General features: G+C 38.6%; 1 protein-coding gene across 1 annotated transcript; it reads right to left on the minus strand.

The window, feature by feature from the left end:
- Nucleotides 1–257: 257 nt before the first annotated feature.
- ccdc22 (CCC complex scaffolding subunit CCDC22) lies at nucleotides 258–21,197 on the minus strand. Its single transcript, XM_072681805.1, has 16 exons — nucleotides 20,771–21,197; nucleotides 20,219–20,396; nucleotides 17,371–17,503; nucleotides 16,660–16,766; nucleotides 15,382–15,466; nucleotides 15,124–15,293; nucleotides 11,534–11,746; nucleotides 10,156–10,347; nucleotides 8,666–8,785; nucleotides 8,463–8,579; nucleotides 8,060–8,161; nucleotides 7,794–7,901; nucleotides 4,759–4,854; nucleotides 4,543–4,602; nucleotides 3,992–4,066; nucleotides 258–1,950 (listed from the first exon to the last, which is right to left on the minus strand). The coding sequence occupies exons 1-16, from the start codon at nucleotides 20,818–20,820 to the stop codon at nucleotides 1,837–1,839; spliced, it is 1,920 nt and encodes a 639-aa protein (XP_072537906.1). The 5' UTR covers nucleotides 20,821–21,197; the 3' UTR covers nucleotides 258–1,836.
- Between the last annotated feature and the right edge of the window lie 3,237 nt (nucleotides 21,198–24,434).

The raw sequence follows: 24,434 nt of genomic DNA on the forward strand, positions 1-24,434 counted from the left end.
ATCAAAGAAGAATATGCATCGACCAATAGTTAAGATATAAACGAAGATTTTCAGAGTATTTTAATGTGATATAACACGAAGCAGACATTCCTAGTGCTTGAAAAGCTAAAGTTAGCTAGGTCCTCATTAAATGCTGACCATGATGCTGCCGGAGACATGCTTAACAGCACCTGGGCGATCCCGGGACAGGGTGATTTAAAGTAAATAGCCCCCAAAGAAAGATTTGTTTTTCGACTTATGATTCATTTATTATTTATTACCATCACATTAACCTCGACAATTCACAGTCAAGTTCTCTAGTTTTTTTTCAGGACAGTAAATAAATATTATTAGTATAAATATTTTATTTTATACATGTTAAGGTCGCAGTACCGAGTCCGCATCACCACCGTTTATTACTAAAGGTGTCTCTCCGCAATTCACTATTTCACATCAAATAACTCTGAATGTCTTGGTTTATAACAACAGAAATGCAATAAAATTATAAAAATGAAATTCAACGCTTGTTAAGACAGTAAAGGCAATTTGTCTTTTTTTTTTTTTTTAGATATTATAAACAGAACCCACACAATCACCCCCCTCTCCCCCCATATGTCCTGTCTTTGTGAGGACATTTCACAAATAGGCCTACACACACCCTTTCCCAGTGTTTCACATGCCAAAAAATTATGCACAAGAATAAACACATTACACTTGATTAAAACAATATATACAAAAACACAAAATAGAAAATACATTTCACTCCTGCATTTTTTTTGCATTCTCTTTAATCAAAACGAGAGACAAGCATTTGACCATGGTATAAAAGAAACTGCCTAATCCATTTGTTTCAGAAAAACTTGCTGCCTCAGGTTTTTATACATTAGACAATAGCATTCATTTGAACAGTGATGAATCATGTGTTCAACAATTTTTCAATGAATCGTTCCACCACAGCGTACTAGTTGTGGCACAAGAGAAGATATTCAGTCTGGTCACATGGACATAAGACATGTGGTGATTAAAAAATGGCAATTATTGTATTTGTTTTTGTGTGCAATATGTAAAATCAAATAGCAATTGGCTTCTACAAACTCATTTTGAGATAATACTTGAGAGGGAAATTCAATTTGTCTTACATTTCACTCACGGCATATGATAAGGGGTCAGATGGAAACAAACAGTATTGTTCTCCACTTGATAAAAGTTAAAGACATCAATAAACTGCTCACTGAATCAATATGACAACACTGTGAACTCCTGTTATCTATCAAACCCACAGCAACTGATTTGGGCGCACTGCTTTCAGATTCCTCTCACAACACAGTCATGTGCAAGAAATTTCTCATGTTCTCATTAAAATCTGGCAAACAAAGACATGACTTGGCAAGTTCACCCAGTACTCCATTCCTCCATGTTCACATGAATGGATGTGGCGATTACAAAATCAGCAGTCGCAAATAATGGACTTTTATCTACACTACAAAGTTGTCATTGTGTATTGCAAAACTTGCTGTTTGTACAGGGCAAAAGCATAAGTGCAGGTCCTCCTTGAACCACTGCAGTCAAGGCCAAATAAAAAACAAAACAAAAAAAAGGAACATCTCATTCAGATGACTAGTGTTAGTATCTGTTAACATTCTCACAACAAACTAAATTTGTGTCATTTTGATACAAAAAAAGTCTTGTGTCCACATCTCCAGCAAAGTAAGCAAATGTTAAAGATGTGTGGATCAGAACGTTAATAAAAGAGATGATGGAAGGCTCGTAAGCTCGGAGATGGAGTGACACTAGCTTTACCATGACATGGCAATCATAGTATCTGTAGTACCAGCAAACGGTTCCAGGCTTGACCTCTTAGCCTTCCCTGATCTTGGCAGCTAGGGCGGAGTTTTCCTGACGAATAGCTTTATAGTCTTCCAGAATCTTCTCCAGGTTACTAACAGTCTTCTTTCCGTTCTCTGTCTCAATCTGTAGAAAATAAAAAAAAGACACTGGTTCAGATCTTGCATGGAGATTTCCTTCGTGTGTTAATATGAATGTTCATGCCCAGCTTGGTCTTTGTAGTTTGCTAAGTGCTCTCCTACACACTTAGCAAAACTGGTGGAGCAGTGGAACCCTTTCTGGGGCCAAATTGAACCATTAAAGATGTTTTAAGAGGGGGCATTTTATGAACCCCCCCCCACACACACTTCCCAATCTTTTCTGTGGACAGCCTTTGTCTGGGATTTAACAAGCCATTTAGATTTGGCTGCTATTTATGCGTCCCCACATAGGCACATTACAATTATATTGTCCCCCTATCGAAGTATCTCCACCCACTTCCTTTGGGCAGGTGCCATTTTTGTAGCATTACATCAAAGCTAAGAGCTAAGCATGTGAAGTGCTTAGTTGTAGACTGCACTGACCATAACATTACCCCCATCAACTTCAGAGGACAGTAATGTTTGTGTTTTGATGGAAACATCCCAGTTACAGTTGTCCAAAATGCTTTTACAGCCTACGACAGTACAACATGACAATTTTAGCAAACCCTTTCCTAAAAGAGCAATCATTTAGCTGTCTGTGGCACAACTGTGGACGAGGACAAACGCAAGCAGCTTAAAAGCAACTGCTCAGTTTCTTTAGTCATTTAGCACTAGATAATGCATATAATAATGCAGGTAATAGATAGTGTTGTCTTACAAAGTTAGACTTCATCTTATGAACACTTGAATAACGTAAGAGTAAAATGAGAGAGTAGGCGCATACAGTTACGTGTACTCGCATCAAACCACTACACTGCAGAGGTCATGGAGTTGCACAAAGTACTGCTTCTCTCTTACTCTCTGTACAGGATAAATCAAACGGACTATGTGCATATTTACATACTCAAAAAAGGGCAGTTTTGTCAGTTCTCTTCTAGTGGAAGTAGCTAAGATTTGTACAAAAATCCACTTAGTGATAACTTGCTAGAGGAGTCTTAAAAGTTGCTAAAACTAGTAACAAGATCGCTTTGTTGGCAACACTGCGGTGCACGCTATTATGGCAAACATGGTCAATTCACAAGTGTGTGTTTGGTCTAAACCATTTGATTTGCATGGTATTGTGGGAAATATTCTGGTTTAGGAGTACTGCTATGGTAACTGTAGTCTTGTTTGCCCCACCGCCCTACCCCAGCGCCTCCTTCTTTCTCTGAAGTTTACACTTTAAAATGATATAATATACCATCTTTTTTCTTTCTGCTGATTTTACAGATTCACAAATCATGTGTTAGCAATTTTAGCATGTTGTGCTATCTGTAACTTGGTTAATGGGCACCCATATATGTGTGTGTGTGTGTGTGTTAGTGTGCGGCACTGAAAGAATCTGCAGTGTGTGTTGCTTCACATCCCCCGACAATGGGATTCACTGTCATCAATGGTTCAAAATGGTTCACCAAAGGGACCGGCTGTTTCTTACTACCCCGATACTAACAGCACTGGTTCTGTGGGTCTTGTTACTATTAGCATTTCAAGCTAACACATATCAGTCTGGTGTGAAGAATTCTAAAATCGTAAACTGAGCTTATGCACAGCACTAAGCCTATGGCACCGTTTTATACTTTCCTGTGGTTCTGTTTACTGCTTTTGATTTGCTGTCAAAATTCTCCAGCCTTGGCTTGGGGGGGAGGAGAAGGAGGTGGGTCGTTATCATTTAAAAGATCAGGTACTGAAACCAGCCACTCTAAACAAGGCTGTTTATACCACATGAGAAGGGTAATGTGGGGGTTGATCCCTGAGGAATTTTAACCAAAGCATGTGACATATTTCATTACATGCAAAGAATTGACTACACACAACTTACATATGTGTAGAATAGTATTTACTAAAAAAACCTCTAAAGAACCTTTCTTAATAGGGTGAAATCAAATAACTATAGATGTTTCAATTACATTGGCTTTAGAGGTGAAATGTGGAAGCTATAAAATAGTGTAAACATATTAGAAAGATAAAGTAACACAGTGGTTGTTAAAAATAAGTGAAGTTCTCACCTGTTCCTCAAGATCCCTGATCTCTCTCATGATAGTTCCTGTATCCTCAATGGTCTGGATAAGCTGGGTGCAGTTCTGAGAGGTTAAATGAAGATTTATAGAGTGGTGAGGGAAAGGAAATAGCTCTAATGTAATTGGTGAACAACATCCTGGTTCCTTCTACCATAGTCTCTAGGAAACTGCAAATATACCAGTAGGGGAAGGCAATATTGATATTTTAATGCTTTTATGATAATCAGACATTGTGATGCACTTCCCTGAGCACAGGTATCAGTATTTCTGGAACATTGGACAGTTGCATGGTACATACAAAGCAGAGATTTAGGCCAACTGTAGTGATCCTCTAAACAGGCAGCTCCACCAGGTTGTTGGCTATTCTTTGTTGGCAAACCGCAGTAGAAACCATGCATTGTTATGTACTGCGCATCATTAAGTCTTTAAATATCACATATTTGCTCTGTCACACAACCATTTTGTGGTAGCAGTTAGTTTTTGCTGCATTCTGTTATTCCACAGATAATTGTACTGTAATAGACACCTAGAACCCTCACCTCATGTAAGGCAGCCAGGTACTTATACGATTTCCGAACAGACTCGTCTTTCTTGGCATCCTGTAAAAAAACAAACATACACAAAATCAAACAAACAAACAAACAAAAAACATCAACAAAGGAGAACAGATTAATTAAACTGAACATGTAATATTTCTGTTATCATGGCTTAGCTTCAACTGCTGCAGGTCCTTTCTTTGTTCACTGAGAACTTACCTTAAAAACCAGTTCATCGGTTACAGCAAAGGTTCTGTCAAGCTTTCCTGTCAATCCATTAATCTCTTTCTGCAACTCCTTAGTGTCGGACAAAATCTACCATGAACAAACAAAAATCGTCCAGTTACTCAAATGTGTTGAAACGCTTTAAAAGACCCCAACAGCATTTTTTGATATTTCATTCAAAACTATAAGCATTACCACCTTCAGATTATCCAATGATTCAATTGACCAATAAACGGTGTAGTGTAATCTAATTACCCGTATATTTACTGCCAATATCACCAGTGTTTATTTAACTGCTGCAATACAACAGATCTTGTGTAATATTTATAAAATATTTGTGTAATATTCATTCTCTGTGCATCTGTGTATATATTAACTGGGCAATATCACCTGTGAATTATAATAATAATAATAATAAAATAATTATATATAATAAAATTAATAATAATTTTATTCAATTTTATTTTGAATAATAAATGTTTACCTTGTATTTTATCACTTTTTTTATCTATCCATTTAATGTGGCAAATACACATTTCCCCTGCAGAGACAATACAAGGCTATTTATCTTATCTCCAACTTTAGTGGAAAAGCCCAAATAGTATTATGTCCTCCTCAAGCTTATCTCTTTTTTTTCATGATCAAATTAAGGCAACAAATAAGTTTAGAAAGACAGATCTAGTGCACCTTCATTGGTAATAAAAACTATATAAAAGAGTAAAACCAGCAACACTTGATAACTGTAGAATTACACACACTATTTATAACCAGTGCATTTCAGCCTGTAAACCTCCATTGGGGTTAATAAAATAAAATGTTGTTTAAAAACACAAGGATCGCCAAATCACGCTTTAACAAACAGACTGAATGACTACACTCGACTAAATGGCTCCATACAATTCATCAGTTATTTACAATTTTCTTTTTTTGTTGTTTTTTTGGGGCAAGATGTGTTTTTATAAGATTTTATTTTAATCTTATAACACATTTTATTTATTTTATTTTTGTATGATCAAAACTAAATTGGCAGCTGTCACCTAACTATGCTCAGGTTTATGCTTCATAATGCACAGTACATGATATAAATAATGGTTTGACTGGAATGATTTTCAAATACAAAGTGTTATGTAGGTCAAATATTATAACTTCCTTATGTTAACTTTCTCAATTACTATGGAATCACTGACTATTCATTTAGTACACATTAAAGCATATTTTATGTACAGTGAGTCCAAGAAGTATTTGATCCCTTGCTGATTTTCTTCGTTGGCCCACTAATAAAGACATGATCATTCTATACTTTTAATGGTAGATGTATTCTTACATGGAGAGACAGAATATTAAAAAGAAAATCCAGAAAATAAATCTAAGGAATATATATTAATTGATTTGTATTTCATGGAGTGAAATAAGTATTTGATCCCTTAGTATTCATTAGCAGTTCTGGCTTTTACAGACCAGTTAGACACTCCCAATCAACTTGTTACCTGACCTGAAGCCACCTGTTCTCACTAATCACTTGTGTGAAAAACACCTGTCCACAGAATCAGACAGATCACACAGATTTCAAGTCTCCAACATGGGTAAAACCAAAGAGCTGTCACAGGACCTCAGAGTCAGAATTGTTGACCTTCACAAAGCTGGAATGGGCTACAAAAAGATTAGTAAGGTGTTGGATGTGAAAGTAACAACTATTGGTGCAATTATCAGAAAGTTTAAAGAGTATAACATGACAATCAACAGACCTCGGCCCGGTGCTCCAAAGAAGATTTCGCCTCGTGGGGTGGCAATGATGCTGAGAACAGTCAGAAATCGTCCTGCAACCACTCGGCAGGAGTTAGCAAATGACCTGAAGGCAGCTGGGACCACAGTTTGCAAGGAAACAATTGGCAACACTTTGCGCAACAATGGATTCACATCCTGCAGTGCCCGAAAGGTACCCCTGCTGAAGAGAGCACATGTGGAGGCGCGCCTCAAGTATGCCAATGATCATTTGAAAGATGAACCAAGTTATTGGGAGAAGGTTTTGTGGTCAGACGAGACCAAAATTGAACTTTTTGGCCTCAACTCCACCCGCCATGTGTGGAGGAAGAAAAATGCTGCCTATGACCCCAAGAACACTGTGCCCACCGTCAAGCATGGAGGTGGAAGCATAATGTTTTGGGGGTGTTTCTCTGCCAAGGGTACAGGGCTACTTCACCGCATCACTGGGAAGATGGATGGAGCCATGTACCGCACAATCCTGAGGGACAACCTCCTCCCCTCTGCCAGGGATCTGAAAATGGGCCGTGGTTGGGTCTTCCAACATGATAACGACCCTAAACATACAGCAAAGGCAACAAAGGATTGGCTCAAGAAAAATCACATTAAGGTCATGGAGTGGCCCAGCCAGTCGCCAGACCTCAATCCGATCGAAAATCTATGGAGGGAGCTGAAGGTCAGAGTTGCCAAGCGACAGCCCACCAACCTTCATGATTTAGAGAGGATCTGCAAAGAAGAGTGGGCCAAAATTCCCCCTGGTGTGTGTGCTAAACTTGTGGTTAACTACAACAAACGTCTCACCGCTGTGCTTGCAAACAAAGGCTTTGCCACTAAGTATTGAGTGTGTTTGGCAAGAGGGATCAAATACTTATTTTCCTCATTGAAATACAAATTAATTAAAATATATTCTTTAAAATTATATTCTGGATTTTTGTCTTGATATTCTGTCTCTCCATGTTAGAATATATCTACCATTAAAAGTGCAGAAGGATAGTGTCTTTATTAGTGGGCAAACAAAGAAAATCAGCAAGGGATCAAATACTTCTTGGACTCACTGTATTTATGATGTTTTCACTTCTATTAAAATGATTTCACACACTATTTTATTGCACATTTTCTAATAAAACAATTCTCTTAACAATTCTGTTTTTTAAAATATCACTTTACACATTATCGGTGGCAAATTATTGGGAACAGAAAAAATAATAAGCAGGGTATAGCCTATTCTGTATTTTTAAACAGAGGCTGGATGAATAGCAAATAAAGACCTTTGTGATTTCCTCCTTCTGCTTCTTAATGTTACTGACAATCTCAAGGATCCTCATGGTGTAGGCTGAGCGAGAGACGTCTTTAGGCAAAGTCTCAAATTCGGTTATCTGTAGCAGGAGCACAAGGAGAGCAAATGTACACACATTTTACAAGAAATATTCTGAATATGTCCAAAAAAATGATGTACTATTTCTTTTTTTTCCCTTTTCTTTTTTTTAAACATGGAAGTAACAGGAGATGTAAATGAAGCACTCCTGTCTCTTACCAACTGCTTATACAGGCCCTCCTTCTTTTTGGCTTCCTCTGCAGACTGCCGGATTTTGTCGTGGAGGTCCTTGATTTCAGATAACTTTCTGGAGGACTCCATCTAGTGAGAGATTTGAGAACTGATCATTTTTTACACGCAGACCTAGGTTTGTTTTTAAACCATGTTAGGACGTGGGACCATATATCTGTACAATATGTATTATTTGTGTGTTACTTTTTATAGCGAACATTAGTTTTCTTAAGTAAGAAAAAAATGTTTTCAGACCCAAGTTTTACTGAGCGTTCATGTAAAAATCACTGATCAAACTGGTCCTGATAGGTCCTGTTGGTTAAACTGTTGGTTTATCTGGTTTTCCATGCAGACAACACAAGCTAATCCAACACTACAAACATGGCTGTACCTCTCTGTTACTGCAGAGCTCCTTAAGCCGACGATGTTCATCAATAAGTGGTGCTCTGTGTTTTTCCCACTGTGAAGCCAAATGAACCACTCGCTTAGCGCTAGCCTCCACCAGGCTCTGAAACAGAGGCACACAGAGAACACAGTGAAGCAGATAAAGCAGTACATATTTTAAACTGTAGTTTGTGAGGACAGCTCTCCTACCTGTAACTTGACCAGGTTGTTCTCAGCATCCGGTAGGAGATCGATGGTCTGTTTCTTTACCCTGACTGTGTCTTCCTTCTCCGAATTGCTCAACTCTCTCTGTTTCAGCTCATCTGAAACCTGACAGGAACAATGGCATGTAAAATTTACAAATTATAAAACAACATATTTTTATGATCCATTTTGATCTGCACGTATTAACCCTTGAATTATTTCTTACATGTGTGTCAACAGACCTACTTTATTGTTAATCTGCACAATTTAAAAGCTTACAGTGCTGTACTAAAGTTTCAGACACCTGTGAAATTAGGATAAAAAGCTCCTTATCTGGGCAGTAAGTGCTCAGTAAAACACAAATATAATAAAAAATACAGTTCCAAAACTCTCCAACTGAAAGTCTAGTATTATTTATTAATTATTATTTATAATAATTATTATTAATTATTATTTGATTCTTAGCTGCAATGTGGTTCACAAACGATTCACAAACGTCAAAAATCAGGTTTTCTAAATGTTAACTGATAACATGTTAATAGGATTCAAAAGGGGAAGTCAGAAATATGGCTGAGCTGTTAAATAAGGTAGCAGAGGAATGGCAGATCACTAAGAAAGATTTAGTGTTAGTTACTGATGAAGCTCATGGCTGATGCTGCTGAAGTGGGAAAAATTTCTACATGTGAAATGCTACGCCCATGTGCTAAACCTGGCCTCTCAGTGAGTGCTCTCAGTGTAGTTGTCCACTGCGTCGACACTACTTGGGATCGTGAAATATTACTACATTCAGCAGCCCCACTGTAAAACCTTCCATTTGCTATTAATAAAAGATATTGGAAGTAATTTCATTTCATTTGATCATTACAAACACTTTAACTGCTTTAAAAGTACCAAGTAGAGTCACACAGTGAGAGTGGAGAGAAAGGGGAAAGAGGAGAAAAAAACAACAACTGCACCTATATGCATCGATAATTGTTTTAGAATTACATCGCAGCCCTTTAAATCATAATCAAATCACAGCATGAGGTGCCTTGAGAGACCCACCCCGATAGTATCGGATGAGCTGGTGCTGAAATTTAACAAATGCACATGCTGGCTGGGGCGTCAGGAGGAATCTGAAAGCAACCCTTTTCTTCGAAATGAGAGATTCTGAGAGAGTCACTTATTATTGTATTCATATTTACCTGCATCTGTTTTTACAAGCAAACACTCTCTTACTGTTGAGATAAATTGATTTAATAAATAGGTGCCTTAAATGGGCAAACACAACTGTATATTTACAATTTTGTAAGCTAAAACAGTCCTTATTTTAAAAGGCAGTTCGTAACCACAAGCGTGGTTGTGAAACCTAGTGTGTTTACTTCTGCTTTGCTGAGGGTGCTACATAGATGTTGCATGGCCTCAAGGCACAAAATCTAAATGTTTCAGAACACATCACAGCAGTTACTAATACTTCCCTCACAGAGAATTTCTTCACAGGTGGCAAGGGTCATTACCTGATGAATGGACACTGTAAGCTGTCGGATTTCTCCTCCCACCTCCTCCATGTGGACTGACAGCTGCTGAAGCTGCTGCTGGAGACCAGACAGCTCTGCCTCCTGCTGGGCTTTCAGATCCTCCTCTGATTGGTGCGAGCTGGGAAGTGCACTTGCTGCTGCTGCCATCTGCTGGGCTGCTTTTTCAGGCTCCTGCAAAACAAAGGTGTTTCAAAGACCGTTAGCTCGGCTTGAGCTCGGCTTTGCCTGAAAGCTGAAGCACACCACAGAGCAACGCTGCACTTCAAGAGCCTATTAAATATCTTTGCATACAATGCAAACAAAGGTAAAGAAAATGTGCTGGAGGGAAAGGATATTACAAATGATCACAAGTGCATCCAAAAAATGTCGTTTTTAAAGCAGATCCAGTGCAAATGCAGGGAAGGAGAAAACACGGTAAGTGGTTTTCTTTTAAGAGAAGGATGGAAAAGTCTTCTTAGAGATCCCTCATCTAGCACTACACTCTTCAACGGGTTCTTTAAACGAGATCATACAAGAACTGCTTTGGTTCCATAAAGAATCATGTTTGTACCAGAGACCAGTTTGAAGGTCTAAAGAGTCTTCACTTATCTATTTCAAACCTGATTCTTTATGGAACCAAAAGTGGTTGTTTGTATGGCATCGCGCCATTGATCTATTTAAAGCACCTTTATTTTTAAGAGTGAACCCATGTGGTCAAGTACAAGTTCGTTCTAAACCAATAATTATTAGACTTTCTTCCTTAAATAAAACACATTTCTACAAAACCACCTTTTTAATGCACAATTTGAAGAATTCAATGAATTACAGCACCATCAAAGGTTCTGGGAATGCAAGTATGAAATACACATGGGTTCAAACGGATCTAAAACAGACACCTTAAGTAAAATTATTTAGCAATATTAATCCAAAGAGGATAAAGGAGAGGTGGGTTCCCGTTTTTTTTCTTTAGACCTGGAGGTGGTAACTCTTTGTATCTCACTTCATATTAAATCAAGCCCGGTTTATTGAATACTTCTTCATGGTCAGAGACAAACACTATAAGCCTTTATCAGCCATTTATATCTAAAGATTATTATTATTATTGATTATTATATTATTCAGTGTATGACGCACATAAAAAAAACACAGAAGCTGAATTTCTTTTACTTTTTTTTTTCTAAGTAATGTTTGCACAGCAGCATTTTTGAACTCCTTAATTACCACAGGAGTAAAGAGCCACCATACTCCAGAACTATTTTGATACCAAGTGCAGTATCACAATGCTCAATACCAAAGAACAGTGGGCCGAAAATATATAACAAGTGCAAGGGCTTGAGCTTAAACCAGACAAATCAACACAGCATTGGTCAGTATGTACCTGTGTGAAGGTGAATTTCTCAGAGTGGGTGAAGCGTGTGCCTTTAGTCAGGACGTCTCCTCCTGTGGTGGTCCCCCCGAAAGAGTTCAGCAGCTCAGCGAGGTCAGAGGTCGAGCGTGTGGCGCCATGGATGTCGGGCCGAGGCTGTGCAGCTGCTCTCAGCTGCTCCTCGATTCTTTTCTGCAACCGTGCTCGTTTCCTAGAGCGATAGTCCTGGAAAGTAGGAGGTGAGTTTAGTGGAGCCAATTTGGCAAAAAGGCATCTTTTATTTTTCTCTAGTGCTCTTTAAAAGACACTAACTGTACAGTTAAGCCCAACTGTGAAAGCTGTACAACAAATAAAATTCTATCATTTACTATTTATGGGTGTTCATATGCTAATGATGGGGGCTGTGGTAACTGTGCAGTAGTGAAAAGCTCAACAATAATTGAGCAGAGCTCTGTTTACACTGAGAGTCAGACAGAATTAAAATACAGTCAAAACAAGTCATTACACAGCAGTGTTTTAAGCAGAAACTTATTAATTTGCTTAATAAGTAGCTTTTGCTTAGCTATATAGCCCTTCATTTAAGATCCCCCTATTCTGCTAATAACATTTCCCAGGTTATGTTCCCCATTTTGGTGAAGCAACGTAGCTTAAATCCAGGCATTTGAAGCTTATCTGAGGTTACAGACTAAGCGTTAAGACACTTACAGTAAAGATTTAAAGACAAAGCCTGCGTCTGAATATTGCTGAAGCTTGTTAGTCTATTAACTAAATGCCTGACTTACTGAATTCTATTTGATACTGGTTTATGCTGGTTTGGTGCTTTTTCTCCATTGTACCTCTTTAAAACAGAACATATAGTTGCGGTCTCACAAAAACATTGCCAGTCCATTGTTGGGTTTCACTTTTTGAGAATTTGAATCTGGCAGTTGTTCTTTACATTGTGTCAAAATCATAAACGGACCAATACAAATGATCCAAAATGAAATAAAATCGAAGGAAAATGTGCATTTCTTGCTTGTGTTCCCACCTACAGTCTCAAAGTGCACTTTGCACTATGTGCCACCACTATAGGACGAGCTGAAAGATACTGAAAGTGAGAGAAGGATGTGGACTGATGTCGTACAGTAATATTACCAGATTTAACACAGGTAAAAGTTCTTGCCAAAGTAACATGGTACAGAAAACTAAATATAGTGATTCCTACAAACCTACAGAGAATCGATTGAAGCAACAGAGAGATTCTGCTGCATCAGTCACAAACATCGTAGTTTGCGATATGTGACACTACACGGCTGTTTTACACTGCCAAATTACCTATACAGTATAGGGTACATACTGTATGTACTACACCAAAGCTACTGGTTCACACACAGATGTCCCTGGCACAGTGCAGTGTAACTATACTGTGTAGGTTATTTGGCAAGGCAAAGACTGCCCAGTAACATAACAAGTACACTAAAACTACAAGCACCGATTTGTTTTGTGAAAACGGTGTGAACATGGTGTATGTCAGAGTATTTCCACACTAAAGTTTTCTCTTAGTGAACCTGTGATCACTTGCTCAGATGTTCGGTACGTCTGGTCAAGTGTGAAAGCTGTATGAAGAGAACCAATCTCTAATCCTCATTAAATCAGTGGTCTGGGGTTTGCTTCCAGTGAACTCTGGTGCAGTTCACTGCTAACATGGAAGTTAGCCAGAGTGTTCACATATCCGGTCACAATAGTTACATTTTTGACTTACTGTGCAATATATTGACATGACCACAGCCATTTTTGCTGACCATGATATTGCCAGTTTTGTTTATTTACGTGTTTGTTTACATATGAACGAATGTCAGCAATATTTTAGTGTGTGTCTATCTATCTATCTATCTATATATATATATATATATATATATATATATATATATATATATATATATATATATATATATATATATATATATATATATATATATATTACATAAGCATATGTTACTTTTTAAAGTATGCTGCAAACTTTCAACAGGTAGTATAACAAACTGAAAGATATACAATCTCTCAAACCAGTATTAAACATTTTTAATTGTGTAATTGTGCTTTTATGATTTGATATTTGAAATTTAGCAGTAGCATTATTTATTGCAATTATTTATAGGAGAAACAGTCATGACATAACTACTTATAACTGACTTATGATTACGTGGCTGGCCTGAATGGCTAAAAGCCTTCTCATATGAGAATAGCTCCTTATCCACAGATGCTCCTGCATGGTGAAATGCCATGGATGCAAAAAACGCCCAAGTCTTTGCACCAAAGATAGCCAGCAAAAAGATAAAACCAGTGCCTACCAATTTCCAAACCTGAACATAGAAAAGTGACATATGGAATTGCCCAATCAATCTATGGTTCGGATGAAATTCTTGGGTGTGAAAGAAAACTAGAGATAATGGGGGCCCCTCCCCCGAACAAGCCCAGAATCGGTCCTGGGCGTGGACTCAAGTATTTGGGACAAGAGTGGAAACACCCTTAAAATGTGCATTTCTTCCTGTAGGGAAGCAGTGTGTGTTTGTACAGTGCAGTTCGAGCAAGGTTTCAGGAACAACACTGGCAAAGAATAAAAGGTATCATTTACACATAAACTGTCTGAAGGAATAAGAAGGATAAACTATCTAGACTCAACTATATTTATATTAGCAATTATTATTATACAACTTCCTCAGTGCATACACTCCCTTTACAAGCTCAGCCAAAAGATAAAATCGTTAGTAGTCTTTCCAAAATATCCTACTTAAAAATCACCAGAAGTTCCTACAACTAGCAGTAAAAGTGAGAGGTGCCTTTTTTGAGGACCACTGTTGCTTTTTTCTTCAAATCTTACATACCACACTGTGTACACTGCAGGCATTCAGATCACTGCATGACAGTTTAGGATTAGTGCCTGTTGACTCTGGGGCACAGGAATACCTTCCATGGCTCAGACAACTGACTAGTGTGTACTTTGAAAACAGAGTGAATATCGAGGTGATGTGTGAAAGGTCAGCATGGCAGGGCAGCAGACTGGCCAGTGAAGACCTAGATGCTGAATGACACATTAGTGCGAGGGACATTACCATGTACCTCCTCAACACACTCATTTCTGTCTTTACCACTCAGTCGTGACTAGGACGGCGGAACAAGGGTGAACTCCAGAAAAACATGGTTATGGCTTAACCCATTTTGAACACTTAATATAACATTTGAATAAGAAAATTGCAATTAAACAGTTACCATGTTAATAATCAAATAATAAATAATGTAAACACCAAATGTCAATTATCCAATAACTGCACTACAGCTTCAACGCTAACAAGTAACAGAACAATGCTGGTGTTAATTACGCAACAAACATCTTTTCTTATGTTATCAAGTGTGAGAAACCAAGTAACCAAGTCTATCTGAGATAGCACCAGTGCAAACCGAATAAGTGAGCCTCGGACAGTAAACATGGCTTGGGTGAGCCACTATATGTGGTATAATTGTAGAAGGTTGATTTAGCTGTTCCTGTTTCTGTTTCTTTAAAGCCCACATCGTTGTCAGTTCCCTGTTGTACCCCAGTGTGGCATGTTAGGACTGATATATACCTCAGGTGTAAGTCTGGACAGAAGGCCTTGGCTGTTCCATTCGTTCTCCCATTCCTGAGCGGCGCTGAGTTCAGAGACATGGTTCTCCAACAGTGAAGCAGGAACTGAGGCACGTTGGGAAGGCTGGGACGTCACAGGCAGCAAATGCTCTCTCCAGTACTCTTTCACCTCTGAGAGGAATTTACACATTTAAGAATTACTGCATTACCACCTCTGAGCAAGCATTCCTGCACCGAAGTACGTATCAAAAATATATACCTTTAGTTTGTTTCTTGGTAGAAGCTTTCAGAGAGTGTGGGAGACTAAGCGGCTGGGTATGGAAACTGTGACAAGGACCTGGACTCTGAAGACAAATTTACACAAACATGACAAGTGAGACAAATCAACCAGTAGTTCATCACATTATTTAATAAAAAAAAAAAGTTTCCTCAAAAACAGAAGTGCCAGACCAGACTGCTAAAAACAATGTAAATACGTCTGTCTCTGCTCTGGACCAAGGATGGATTTGCTTAAGTATGGAGCCAATATTGAGAAAGAAAAGGTTCATGATTCAAAGCAATTCCACATCATCTGCCAAACCTGGTGGAGGCACTGTTGTGGCATGGGGCATGTATGACTGTTAAAGGAACTGGGTCACTGGTGTTTACTGGACATACCTCAAAAGCAAAGAAATCTTACTAAGGCAAAGCAATGGAATGTTCTCAAAAGGCAGCCAGTCACCTGACCTCAACCCACTTGAGGCAGACAGCAAAACTAAGGCAAAACTGAAAAGTCTAAATTCTAATCACATCTTGATTGCTTCATTTTAAATCCACTGAACATGTCTACAGGGACACAATTACAGGAATTGCACCACTGACCACATACTTGTGGACCTGACTGTAATATTCTTAATTCTTCGAAACCCCAGTTATGTCTGGCAATAACAACAGATTGGCATCATTTAATGACAATTATTTCTCATTATTTTCTCAGTAAAGTGTTTACTTTAAACAAGTGGAGACATTCTGTCAAAATATCTGTAAATGTTTAAATCTTTAAAATTCATAAAGATACCTTCTAGGTACTAAACTAAACAGAAAAGTCTACAGGAAGACAAAAAAGAAGACAAAAGCAGCAAAACAAAATTTTGCCTCCTAATTAATTCTATGGAGACAGGTGGAGGCCTTATTTCAATGATTGTGGGAGTGACAGCAGAGGAATAAAAAAAAAAAAAAAAAAAAAAAAAAAAAAAACCTAATGGGATTGCTGAAGTGAGCAGCACGGTCACACATTGTGAATGTACACATTCACACATGTAAACCACAAGATAACAAGTGTTTAAAAGGTGGATGACAAATCAGTGAGGCTTTTACAACTAGGCTTAAAGTTTGCCTGAACAGCTCAACTTGCTTGTGTTTTGTGTCATGTCAACAAAGCCCCCGACAGCGAGGCAAGCCAGAGGCTTCACTGTAACGTAAATGCAGCATAAGTGTGCAATTACATAGTTATTCCATTTGGAAACACATTTTTAAGCATTAACTACCAGTATCATACCTGTGTTTTGCAGTGGAGAGGCAGTCTGCAGGACGGAGGGAGCCAAGGCAAGGCCAGCTGAGCTTTAATCTGGGCTGCAATGGCTTTCTGCAGGAGAACAGACTTCCCTAAGGGAGGAGGGATGAATCAGAAAGTGCATGGAACGAAGAAGAACAAAGCTAGCGGACTGCACACCTGGATGTTTTTCTATTTAGTCTATCCAGGCATACAGGAATTCTTCAAATCAATACACAACACACACAAAGTGATCAGGGAACCAGGAAACATCATGCAGCTCCCAGTGCAGCTATGAAGCTATAGCTATTAAAAGGTTTGTATAGCTTGTGTTTGGCTAAAGCACAAATAAACCAATTTGGCTAAAAATGTAACCCCCCCTGCTGACTGGAACAATTCAAAATCAGCATCAAAACCACAAAAAGAAAGTCACAAAACAAAGCGATCACAATGCTGAATGGAGTTGCTTTTGGCCACTTTCCAAAAGGTAAAACGGTCTTAAATAAAACATTATACGGAGAAGAAAGTATACAAAAAAAGCAATTTACATAAAAGCGACATCACATTCCGTTCTGTCTAAACGGGAGGGACGGAAGGACCCCTATCGGATTGCCCTTGAAGACCTCCTATATGAACACAATGAAATGCAGCACCTCGTTCTTAACCCCAGTCACCTTTGAACAGAATCTGCTTTATGGGATTATGGCAGTATTTTACCTGCTGGCTGGTCTGAGGCTTCTGCACTCTCCCTGGGCAGCTTTTCCACCAGGAACATGAGCAGAGAGCGGATCTCCGGCTCATTGCTGTAGAGAAATGTCTGGTAGCCAATGTCGCCTTTGTAGCCCAAATCCTGCACACACATATATTCACACATCAGGGACAAATCAGGGCATGTGTTTTAAACAAGAGTGCTGAAACTGAAGACAGCATATACATGATGTACATAAGAAGGTCATTGAAAATGACATGAAAATGAAGACTTTTTCATAATAATAAAAATGTTGTATCATATATATATGTTATATCATATATACATGTATGTGTGTGTGTGTGTGTGTGTGTGTGTGTGTGTATATATATATATATATATATATATATATATATATATATATATATATATATATATATATATATATATATATACACACACACACACACACACACAAACACATTTTATTTGTTGTAGATATGTCAATATGTTATACGACACACCAAGAGAACATACACAAATAACTGATGCATTCATGGCTCAATCCACTCATTCTGCCACTTTCCAAACTGAAATAAGCTGATTGGCAACACATTGCTGATATCTGGTGCCTTATGGTTGTTCCATAAAAACAATGTTTGTTTTACTTTTACTTTCTTGTGTTTCAGCAACATAAACTCATAATTGCCAACAGTGGGCAAGGGAAATGATTGGGTTTCAGAAAATATATGCATACAGCATTCAATAAAAATACAAACTCCAGCCCAAAACAAGCACACATGGGTATTTCCTATGCTCAGATTATATTTAGCAGCTGCAGCCTAAAAAATAGTAGTACTGCAGCCCATTCGGCACCCCACTTTCCACTTTCCTGCAAGACATATCACCTAACAAAGTGCAAAATGATGAAAAGCAGGGGAAATATGTTGTTCAAATATGTAAAAAGGCTTTATTAACTTCTAAAACAGAAACCAAATGTTCTACCTGGTCTAGCCAGATTTTTTTAATATAGTATGCAAAGACACACACACACACACACACCAGCCTAAACTCATATGTTAACAGAATATTAACAATGCTTTGTGTTCTTTGCTTTCATGTATTGTAAAACTATTTTATCAGAAGAACATTAAATGAAATAAAGGAGAATTTTAATTTTAAAAAGGCTTGAAGTTCTTCATTATTATTAAAACACTAAGCATAACATGAACCAGCTCCTTCAAGCTTAAGCAATAGTAACCAATTGCAACATTTAGTGGGGAAATATATCGGTGCAAATGTGAGCACAGTCAGGAGATGCCTGCAGTTTTCTATACTCTAAGCCTAAATTTACCACTACAGAGGGAGCTTCCAAAATAACTGCATAACGAATTCTGCTTTTTTCCCTTCTGGAAAATTCCTTACTTCCTCTTCTGTCTTTAGAAGATCATGCTGTTATACAGGGTACAGTGGCAAAGGGTTAAGTCTTGGTAGAAATGTTTCCACGAAACCTTGCATACACTAAAGCCGAGGTGAACTGAAAACCTGGGAGACCTGGCAGTCAACATGACCCATTTCTGCATTTTATTTCTGGGCGGAGCAAGATTTTGAAATCTGATTGACATGTGAAAAGATTAATGAACATAATGCAAAAATCTTTTAAAGTTTACAAGCGCTGTAAGCCGTCATCAAAGTAGATTTGGGTTTGCACTGTATTGTGGGAATTGTAGGCTACGGCAATGTAGTTTTGCTGTCTGTCTATCCCCTTTCCCTTTTCCTCCCTCTCACTCATTGTCACATACATAGAAAATAGCTTGCATACTTTCAGTTTTTCATTTTTTTTTATCTGGGCAACCAATGTTTTGTTTGCAAGTGAAACCTTTGCAAATAAACATGCAGTATTTCACTCACGATTTGGCCCATTTCCATTAGCATGTGAAAAGCTAAAACTGTCAGCATCACCCAGGAACAGTAGGAAAGTCAGCTTCCGGCCCGAGAGATCTCAGAACACTTTGAAAACCGTGATTTCACTGTCCGCTAAATGATTTACAAGTGCACCAGCTGCCAACATGGCCAGGTCAGGCCATCCTGACAAGCGTAGCCCAAGAGCAGACCACAAAATGCATGAGGATGTCCAAAAGTTAAATTATTTGGACACAGTAACAGAGGACATGCTTGGCGTAAACCAGGCACAGCATTTGAGCACAAGAACTGACATCAACTGTGAAGCATAGAGGTGGAAATGTCATGGTTTGGGGCAGATTTTCTGCAGTAGGGTCTGGAGAGCTCTCCAACATAGACTCCACAAGGAATTATTTATTGTATCAGAGGAAGCTTGTGGGAGATCTGTCTAAAAACTAAAGCTGGAACATCACATAGCTGAAAGAATTCTGCATGGAGGAGTGTGAAGCACTTTCGCCCAGCTGATGTCAGAGACTGGTAGATCATTATAGGAAATGTCTAACTGAAGTTATTTCAGCAGAGGGGGGGGACATACCAGGGCATAGGGTGTCCTAACTTTTTCCTCACAAGAAAATTGCATTTTACAAATGGTTTTTAAAAGAAATGTCTTCAATTTCTTTAATTTGTTTAGTTACATTGCCTCAATCTCTTAATATTGTTTAAATGAAGTCCAAATAAATGTCCATGTGTTGAACTGTTTGGGTAATACACGAGACACCAGAGAAGAGGAAGGGGGATTTTACACCAGGCCATATTTGTTTGAGCCACCAATGGAGGTGATGACAGTTTTTTTTCTCTCAATGAAATGTGAAGATGGTGGGAAGGCATGTTGTGATATCACTGCTTAAAATATATTTCCCATTCCCCTGATGCACAGACAAAAGTTTAACAGTACAAAGAATTACATTATCCCACCTGGCAGGCTTGGGCCAGGCTCATTCCCAGCCTGAAGCGGGCGGACATGCCAGGAGGCAGCATAGGGGACAGGCCACTGCCCAGGCCTGGGTCGATCACACGCAGGCATCGCACCACCGCTTCTACTATCAGCTCACTGGAGAACTGCTTGACGCTCTGCACATCTTCATCTATGTCTCTGTAAAACATGGGGGTGGGTGTTAATAAACAGACATTCAGAAAGAAATAGGTGGATGGAATGAAAGCACTGGGTATACACTCCCACATCTTTAAAAACAGGCCGACAGTTCTACTGTGTTTAGCCCAACATGATGTACATTCAACTATTTCACACCAAAAACGTGGTGTAAACATGGACACAAACTGCTGAAGTGTTGTAATCTTGCATCAGGTAACGTTAAACACATAGCACGCCTGCAGCTGCAGGAAAGCACTTAACAGCTGATTCAGACTTATTAAACTTCTCTAAAAAATACAAATAAAAAACACTGAATGAGATCAGAGCAAGTTGGAAATTTCACTCTCAGCAGGATCAGGTGTTTCAACACTTACGTGCCAGCCTGTCTTAAAGAGTGGATTAAAATCCGATCAACTTCTTCCATTCCTGAAAGATATGGTATACAGCTGCAAAACCTTCTTAGGTTACAGGAACCCCCACCACGGACAGCCAAGTGAATCTCATATGGCTCCTTGTATTCGGCTACAGCTAACCAGACATTAGCATCGCCTACACTGGAGGAGAGTGCACGGTTGCTAACTCAGACGTCAAGGTAAACAATTGACGGTACCGAGCTACGGGTACGACCACTGAATTATCATATTTGGATTTGCGAAAAACGCCTTCAGAGATGCTTTAATCTGTTTCCAACACTGTCAGCTCAAATGACATGGCACGAACGGACGCCTTTTGCGCCTAGTCTGAAAAATCTGGTAAAAAGTGAAAAGGAAGTCATATGCAAGGAGTGCCCGCCGTAGTGCACGTCGGGACATGGAGTTGTTACGCTGCCTTGTCACTGAGGTCGGTATTGTACGACTCCACCAGCTAAACCCGGTTTCCCACAAGCCCCCACTGTTCAAGTCTCATGACTAAAATGACGCCCAGGCACGTGCGCCCTGATCTGATGATCTGATACTATTTATTTATTTATTTATTATTTTTATTATAATTATCTTATAACTATAACATGTCTTTTTTTTTTTTAGAAGAATTAAATAAAAAAGCAAAAACAGAATGCGACCAACTTACATGTTTTGATGATTTTCTCTGTGCGTTTCTCAGTACATTAAATTTATCCAATAAACGCAAATAAAGTAAAATATGGAGAAAATAACATATTTAGATGTGTTGCCTATAAAGGGGCAGGTGTGGCCTAAAGGTTGTAGGAAATGCTTGATCCTCTAAAACGACATGGCTGAGATGCCCTTGAGCACGGCACCTAACCTCAAGTCCCTTTGGGCGCTGAGGTGGCTGCCCAGCACTCTAGGTGTGTGTGTGTGTGTGTGTGTTTTTTTTTTTTTTTTACTGATAATAACCACGTGTGTGTTCACTGCCACAGATGTGATGAATGCAGATATAAACGATCATCATCATTAAAAGGTTTTCACTTCAAATCTAATGTACAATTTCCCTAACAACTGAAAAAGGTCGTTTTCTTTTGGCTGACAGTGAAGGGGGAGTTTTTATTTTTTTAGAAAATATATATAATATATGGTTAAATTATGACAGAAAGATAAAAGAGTTTCATATGACTGTCCAAACCTAAGTGAGTGAGGAAAAATGTTGTTTTTGGCTAAATTTGACTTTCTTTCAGTTATAGCAACACAGACAGCTAATCCATTCCTAAATCTGGTTAAATTAAACTAATCGTTATATGCAGAGTGTGTGTGCCTCTCAGGTCCTCTGATGTCCTTCCCCTCCCAAAAAACACACAGGGTAGGTGAAATGGCTATGCTGAATTGCCCCCTAAGTATGAGTACATTGGTGTAATAACAACAACAACAACAACAACAATAATAATACATGAGCTGAGTTTTTGAAGGTAGAGAAATACAGGAGTGAATAGGTGAAGGTAAAGAGTTCCAGAGAAAAGGGGCAGCAACGCTTGAATGATCTGCTACTCGTAGCGGACAGCCTGAACCTGGGGAATGCTAAACAGCATGAATCAGAGAACTTTCATTTTCATGATGGGACATATGGACAGAGATATATATCTGACAGATAAGTAGGTGTGCGGCCATGTAAAGCTTTGAAGATTAACAGCTGAATTTTGTAATGGACACATTTTGAGCCCAGTAGTTAACTGGAGTGTAACTGGTGATGAATGGAGGTGATGTAAGCAGATTTCTTGGTCTGTCCTAACACATCTGGCTGCAGAATTTGAATGAGATATGTGTGTGTGGTTCCCTGAGATGGCCTGGCGCCCTGTCCTGGTGGGTAGTCCCGCTTTGCACCCAGTGATTCCATGAAGACTCCAGACCCACCGCGACCCTGACCAGGACGAAGCGAATAGCTTTTGAACTCATAAACTCATGCAGTTCTATAGAGTAGTGTAGAAGGTCATTCTTATTTTAGAGTCATGCTTCAACACACACATGCACACACACACACACACACACACACACACACACACAAGAAGTAAACAAACACACCCAAATTCCAAAAGTATTTAAAAAATCAATAAAGACAGGAAAAACAAGGCACTACTTGTTTTAGGAAACTATAATAAACTAGGCTAATTCCAGCCACCTGTCCACAAGCCAGGACGCCCAGCCTGCTATTACACAGGGTGCTGTAACACCATGTGGAGTGGGGTACAGTAGTAGTTCTTTGTGGTTTTGTTCAGTAAATAATGTTTTAGTGGTTGACCCTGAACATCTGAAACCACTGGAGTGATTTTGGAGGAGACAGGTGACTGACCACATCTTTATCTGTCTATAAAAACAAAGCAACGTCTCTTTGTGACACTTTGAAATCAAAGCATAGTCATAGGTAACAGGTAACAAGGAAAATAACTTCTAAACTCTCAATGGAAGTCAAATACATAGTCATTGGTAACAGGTAACAAGGAAAAGAACTTCTAAACTCTCAATGGAAGTCAATGTAAAAGGATTTTTATTCCAAGTCGTTTTTTAACATTTCTATTGGTGTAATCATCAGAAAACTCTACCACAGTGTAATAAAACTGACAACAGCCAGATTGTCAAAGTAATAATGTCATAAAGTAAAAGTAAAGTGCAAAAATGGAGTTACAAGGACAGAAACACACCATAATATGTACACTGAAACAAATGCTTGCACCTCTAAAATAGTAACTCAGTAGTAACATTATGTTAGACCACTATGACCTGGGGGTCGTGAGTTTGAATCCTGAGCCATGCTGCTTTGCCATTGCTATGAATGGGTGGGTTAATTGGCCAAAAAAAGGAAAAATATATATAAAACAAATATATTTAAAAAAGGGTGTTAAGGACCTTGTGTTAGGAAACATTAATAAATAATCCATGGTTTTATTCTCAGAAATTTGGATCGAGAATTTTGGATTGGTCCATTATAAAGTATTCATGCAATGTTAGAGGAAACAATGTAAAGGGAATATTTTGAAATCATAACTATCAAAACTATAACAAAAGAGATACAGTGCATTGTCCTGAGAGCAGCAGTACGGCTAGTGCAAAATAGACCCCATTTACACCTGGTCATTCCATGCGTCTTGAGTATTAGGATTATATGTGAAAAAGACCACATACAAATGTAAGTGTAAACACACCAAAACTCTTTTGAAACAGATTCAAAATCCGATCACTCAAACTACTTTAGGAGGTGGTCTGAGACACGTTTGAGCCATGTTATAGCAGTGTAAACACATCTGTCTCCCCAAGACACATTCAACAAGCAAAACCCCTCCCAGTACAACCGAATCACCAGTAATAACTGCTGCGCAATGAGTGAATATGCATATTCTGTCCCCGACAGCAATCGGATTTCAGTCTGGCTAACTGAAAACGCATAGGATACAATCCAGATACTAGTCAACATAAAGTGATGTTGTAGAGATGTGAGATGTATCTTTATTAAGGAGTTAAAGATGTTAAAGAAAAATATCCAAGTTAATATACTAAGTGAATACAGCCATAACTTACCAACTAGCAGCTAATAACTAGCAAAAGTCAAGTGGATCAGGTCAATCACCTTCAAATTTGTTGAGTAATCTAAATC

Source organism: Salminus brasiliensis, chromosome 6 (assembly GCF_030463535.1).
Source record: "Salminus brasiliensis chromosome 6, fSalBra1.hap2, whole genome shotgun sequence".
NCBI lineage: Eukaryota > Metazoa > Chordata > Actinopteri > Characiformes > Bryconidae > Salminus > Salminus brasiliensis.

What these genes read in the sequence shown, in the direction of transcription:
- ccdc22 (XM_072681805.1), bottom strand. Translation starts at nt 20,820, where the DNA reads ATGGAAGAAGTTGATCGGATTTTAATCCACTCTTTAAGACAGGCTGGC. An exon ending in TCTTTAAGACAGGCTGGCAC is followed by an intron (nt 20,397 to 20,770) that starts GTAAGTGTTGAA and finishes CATGTTTTACAG; the next exon opens with AGACATAGATGAAGATGTGC. An exon ending in TCAGGGATCTTGAGGAACAG is followed by an intron (nt 1,951 to 3,991) that starts GTGAGAACTTCA and finishes TATTTTCTACAG; the next exon opens with ATTGAGACAGAGAACGGAAA.